This window comes from Limulus polyphemus, unplaced genomic scaffold (assembly GCF_000517525.1).
Source record: "Limulus polyphemus unplaced genomic scaffold, Limulus_polyphemus-2.1.2 Scaffold722, whole genome shotgun sequence".
Taxonomy (NCBI): domain Eukaryota; kingdom Metazoa; phylum Arthropoda; class Merostomata; order Xiphosura; family Limulidae; genus Limulus; species Limulus polyphemus.
In genome coordinates, this window is record NW_013666332.1 from 217130 (window position 1) to 223245 (window position 6116).

The following is a 6116-nucleotide window of genomic DNA, read 5'->3' on the forward strand; positions in this document are numbered from 1 at the left end:
GAACCCGCGACCCACAGATTGCGAGCCGAATGCCTTAACCACCTGGCCATGCTGGGCATCAAGAGCGAGAAATGAGGATGTTATCCACGAAATAAAAATTTACTTTTTGGTTATCTGTTGAAAGGTTATGTTCACGGTTACTGTTAATTCGTTTCCGGAAAAAAACAAATATATTTTTTATAACAATCTGAGAATAAATACAAAGGAAATGTTGCAAAATCTTACTATAAAATTTACGACATTATCAATGGAATAAATCCTAGAATAACGAAGTTTTGTTCAATTCCCAGGGATTCAAATCCCCTCTACCCCCGAATTCAAAACTGCTTAAGATTTAATATTATTAGGTTCTCTTTAATCAAACCTGCTGCATAAAATTGAGTCACTACTTGCGAATCTGTTAGTCACGTTGTGATCTTTTCGTGGTTATACTTGTGTAATATATTTGGATGACTAATTTGTTACTAATATCTTTGCTTATGGTAAGGCACATCAAGTGATTCAACTATCTTAATCCATGTTTTATTCGACACAGAGTATACTAGCGCTCGGATGAATGACACAACTATGGCGACTGTGGACGGCCGGCCTGCCCACTATGGCCTGGATGTTAAGCAACTTCGGGATCTCATGGAGACCCGAGGGCGTGAGGCAATCGAAAGGATCCGTGACGAATATGGGGGTATTCAGGAGGTTTGCAGGAAACTGTATACGTCTCCTACAGATGGTAAGTTGCAAACTCTGAGTGATATAAAAAGAGAAAAATAATTATTCTAGTGAGTTATTTCTTAACAGTAATTTGAAAGCTGAATAATCCTTTCTTCTTTGACTTCAATTTATTAACTGCTAGTACTAACTATGAACACATAGGCAGGACTATGGAGGGACAAGGGGAGCAGCCCCCCCCTTGTTTTCTAAGTTACGAAGTGTTGATAAAACTTAACCCTAATTTTTGGTATGGTAATCTGTTTAACAGAGTTTATAGTTGGGTGGATATATAGACGACACACATGGTAACCTTGTATCTTACAGTTGTATTTTATCTGATGTAAAATAGTGCAAAGAAAGAGTGGTACTATTTTACTTTGGGCTGTAAAAATGAAGTGTCAGTGAAACGTGATGTTTTGTCTAAAGCTGTTATTAAATCTGTGAAATATAGTATACACACGACTTTCACAATTATTATTCAGACCTTTGCTCTCCCATCCCCCACACATTTTGGTCCCAATTCCCGCCCATGTCATGTATGAAAACACAGTAATTTTAATAATAAACAAGATTACGATACTTATGATATACAACATTGTTTATTAACAAAAAGGGGACACAGATAAACGTTTCGGAATTCTATCAAATTCCATCTTCAGTATCTAAAGTAAAAAAAAATGAATTTACATAAGTCTTTGGACAGTAATCATGATGAGAAACTACAGCAAGAAAACACAACAACAACAAAAAAGTAAAACCAGTAATACGAACATATTAAAAACATATAATTTAAATGAAGACTGCATGTTGTTCAGTGTTGGAGAATACTGTTTGATGTGGAGGGTTTCTTTAATCAATAATTCCAGGTCAGTGTTAGACTTGCAGAGGATAGAAAAATTTGATAGCATAGGTCGATGTCCTGTTTCTTCACTATGTTGGTGTATAGAGGAAACACAGGGGTTACTCAATTATTTTATGCGTTTTGATGAAAATTCCCATATGTTCATAAGCTCTGACTTTTAAATGGCGTTTGGTTTTGTCAATACAGGAGGCCTTACAATCTCCACACGTGTAAAGATAGACAAGTCAGGAACAATAAGGAATGGGGAGGAGATCTTTAGTAGGGGAAAAATTTTGTATGCGCGATGTGAATTTAAAAACTTATCTGAAATCCACTTGAGGGTAATAACGACCGAGTATGCGTTTAAGTTGATTTTTTAAAGTTAAGCTTTGTTTACCAGTATAGGGAAGACACGAGTATATAGTAAGTTTGGGTACAGTTGGTATGTTAATTGGAGTTGAAGAGTTTCTTTGTTAGGAAGGTGTTGGTAATGTTTTCTAATAAGTGTTATGGGTAGCAGTTACGTTTCAAGATACCATGTAACAACGAAATTTCAGAGTGTAGATTAACATACGTGGAGCACAGGTTGTAAGGTTTCGTTTATACGTAAACGGGATAAAGCTATCGAAGTGTGTGAGGAGACCAGTGGACGTCTTTTTTCGGTAAATTGATGTGGAAAATCCATTAGCATTACGGTTAATGAGCATGTCTAAAAAAGTTAAATTATTATTATTCTCAACCTCACATGTAAATTTAATGGCAAGATGTTGTGAGTTAAGGTATTCTAAAAATTTTGAGCATTTATCACTATTATTAAAAAGAATAAAAGTGTCATCCACATACCTTCTGTACAGAATAGGCCTAAAGTCAACTGGGCAGGTGCCAAGCCATTTCTGTTCGTAATAAGAGAGAAATGCATTAGCTAAAGTTGAACCCAGTGGGGAGCCCATCGCAACGCCATCTATTTGTTCATACAAGGTGTTGTTTAACATGAAATGTGAATTCTTGGTAGTACTTGGCACTACTAAAGATCTCCTCCCCATTCCTTATTGTTCCTGTCTTGTCTATCTTTACACGTGTGGAGACTGTAAAGCCTCCTGTATTGACAAAACCAAACGCCATTTAAAAGTCAGAGCTTATGAACATATGAGAATTTTCATCAAAACGCATAAAATAATTGAGTAACCCCTGTGTTTCCTCTATACACCAACATAGTGAAGAAACAGGACATCGACCTATACTATCAAATTTTTCTATCCTCTGCAAGTCTAATACTGACCTGGAATTATTGATTAAAGAAACCCTCCACATCCAACAGTATTCTCCAACACTGAACAACATGCAGTCTTCATTTAATTTATATGTTTTTAATATGTTCGTATTACTGGTTTTACTTTTTTGTTGTTGTTGTGTTTTCTTGCTGTAGTTTCTCATCATGATTATTGTTTTGTGTTTTATTTGTTTAATTATCGTTAAATTTGGCATTTGTACTTCAGCAATGTCCAAAGACTTATGTAATTTCATTTTATTTTACTTTAGATACTGAAGATGGAATTTGATAGAATTCCGAAACGTTTATCTGTGTCCCCTTTTTGTTAATAAACAATGTTGTGTATCATAAGTGTGGTAATCTTGTTTATTATCAAACTTCGTTTTTCCTTCGAACACACCTATAGTAATTTTAATGCCTTTTGGATTCTTTGTTCTTTGCCTTAGTTGATTTTTTGTTCTTTTTTTATTCACTACGAAACACAATAGTCTGATCACCTGTTATAATCGTTTTTTGACTTTGATTTTGTTGTTGTTTGATTTTCTGAGGGCTCATATCGCTGACAACTGGGTTTCGATGCTCTTGGTGGACACAGCGCAGAGAGCCCATTCTGTAGCTTTGTGCTTAATAACAAATAAGCAAACAAAAACCATAGTAACGTGAATGACCATTGGAGTCTTTGTTTTTTAATTCGATTACTTTGTTCTCGTCTTATTTACTAATAGCTATAAAAAACATGATCTGAATGACCTTGGAGTTTTTTTCCCTAACACTTGGATTCATTGTTTGTTGTTTTATTTCCACTAGCTAGAGAAACATACCAGGCTAAATCTCTACTGGAGTCTTTTCCCTAACACTTGGATTCATTGTTTGTTGTTTTATTTACCACTAGCTACAGAAACATACCAGGCTAAATCTCTACTGGAGTCTTTTCCCTAACACTTGGATTCATTGTTTGTTGTTTTATTTACCACTAGCTACAGAAACATACCAGGCTGAATCTCTACTGGAGTCTTTTCTTTGTCTCAGGTTGAATATTTGTTCTTTTATTAGCTGCTAGCTATAAGATTACAATAATCTGAATGACCTATCGAAAATTTGTTCCTTGACTTCGAGATGCTGTTGTTTCTTTGTTCTTTAACTTTGATTGTTGTTTCTTTGTTCTTTGCCTTTTATTATTTGCTGTTTTATTCACCACTAACTAACACAGTAATCTGAATTCCTGTCGGATTGTTTATTTCTTGGCTTTTATTGGTTGTGTTTTTTGTTTTCTTTTATTCACTCCTTGCTATAAAAACACGACAATTTGGGTGACTTTCGGAGTATTTCTTCTTTGCATTCGATTGATTGTTTATTGCAGTAAAAACAGTAATTTGAATGCCTCTTAGAAATTTTGTTTTCTGAGTTCGATTGAGTGTTTGTTGTTGTATTCACTATTTACTATAAAAATGTGGTGAAATGTATGCCTGCTAGCGTTTTTGTTTGTTGACTTCGATTGATAATTTTATTTAGTACTACCTTTTAAAACAGTAATCTAAATTCCTATTTGAATCTTTTTCTTTGACTTTTTTATTTTTATCCTTGTTATTCATTGCGAGCTATAAAACATAATAATATTAATTCTTGTTTTTTGCTTTGATTGGTTGTTTGTTCAGTGCTTTCCTTAAAATCACTATTATCTGAATGTCTTTCCATTCTTTATTCTGTGACATCGTTTCATTGCCTGTTTTTATTATTGTTTATGTTACGTATAAAAATATAGTAACTGAATTCCTGTTGGAGTTTTTATTCTAAAATTAGATTACTTGTTTGTTGTTTTATTCACCAGTAGCTACAAAAACACAATAATCGAAATGTCTCTCGAGTATTTTATTTTAGCTTTAATAGTTTTTGTTGCAATATTCACAGTAATCTGGATGTCTTTTGGAATCTTTAATTTTCATTTCGATTCATTGTTTGTTATCATTGTAATCTCTGCTAGATATGAAAACTTTGTTCTTTGACTTCGATTGATTGTTGTTTTTGTTGTTGTTGTTTTATTTGCTACTAGCAATAAAAACATGGTACCATGAATGCTTCTTGAAGTCTTTGTTCTTTGACTTCGATTGATTGTTTTTGTTTTTATTTGCTACTAGCAGTAAAAACATGGTACCATGAATGCTTCTTGAAGTCTTTGTTCTTTGACTTCGAGTGATTATGTTTTATTCTATTCAGTAATAACTCCAAAGAATAGCAGTAATCTTAATGCCTGTTGAAGTCTTCGTTCTTAGACTTCTACTGATTGTTTGTTATTTTATTCTCTACTATCTATAAAACACTGTGATATGAATTACTTTGTTATTTAACTTTCATTGATTGTTTTTTTATTATCATTTTATTCAACCTAGCTATAAAAACACTAATCTAATTCCCTCTTGAATTCTTTGATTTTGGTCAATCACTTGTTCAACATCTAACCTCATCATTAAATAGACGACATTTAATAACTGCAATGGCAATCTTCCTGAAATTGTTGTTGTTTTCTTTTCATAATGGCTTATTTTCAACTGATCTATTTCAAAATTAGGTTTTTCATAAATGAAAAAGTATAAGATTATAAAAAGGTTAACGACACTTACGATGAACAACATTATATATTTATATCGAAAGGGACACAGAAAAACGTTTCGGAATTCTACAGGTTCCATCTTCAGTACCTAAAGTAAAAATATAAGAAATTACATCAGTCCTAAGTAAATTACTAAATGACATTGCTACATTGACGATAATGGATTGATGTGATTCTTTTTGCTGGAGATACTGAAGATGGAATCTGTAGAATTCCGAAACGTTTATCTGTGTCCTTCTTATATAAATAAACAATGTTGTAGAATTCCGAAACGTTGATCTGTGTCCCTTCTGATATAAATAAACAATGTTGTTCATCATAAGTATGGTATTATTTTTTTTTAGACTTGAACGTTCAGCTATTTTATCAGTTTATATACACGAAAACATCAAAAATGTTTTTGAAATTGGTCATTTCATCCTCCAAAAAGCCCCCCAGTGCCACAGCGGTATGTCTGCGGACTTACAACGCTATAATCCGGGTTTCGATACCCGTGATGGGCAGAGAACATTGTGTAACTTTGTGCTTAACTACAAACAAATCATCCTCCAAAAGTCAAATATAGTTAAAACCGCAAATGTTACGAAAATATCAAAATTAAATAATAGGTTGAACAATTGCCAAGTGTTTTATATATTTATTTAAAGATTTGTTAGTTTGTTTTGAATTTCGCGCAAAGCTACACGAGG

General features: G+C 33.2%; 1 protein-coding gene across 1 annotated transcript in view; it reads left to right on the forward strand.

Annotated features, from left to right (window-relative positions):
• The window catches only part of LOC106460173 (plasma membrane calcium-transporting ATPase 2-like), a 222671-nt gene that overhangs the window by 136226 nt on the left and 80329 nt on the right, over positions 1-6116 (forward strand). The window contains exon 5 of the mRNA XM_022386821.1: positions 536-727. Within this exon, the coding sequence (XP_022242529.1) occupies positions 553-727 (175 nt within the window). The 5' untranslated portion in view covers positions 536-552. The remainder of the gene's footprint in view (positions 1-535; positions 728-6116) is intronic.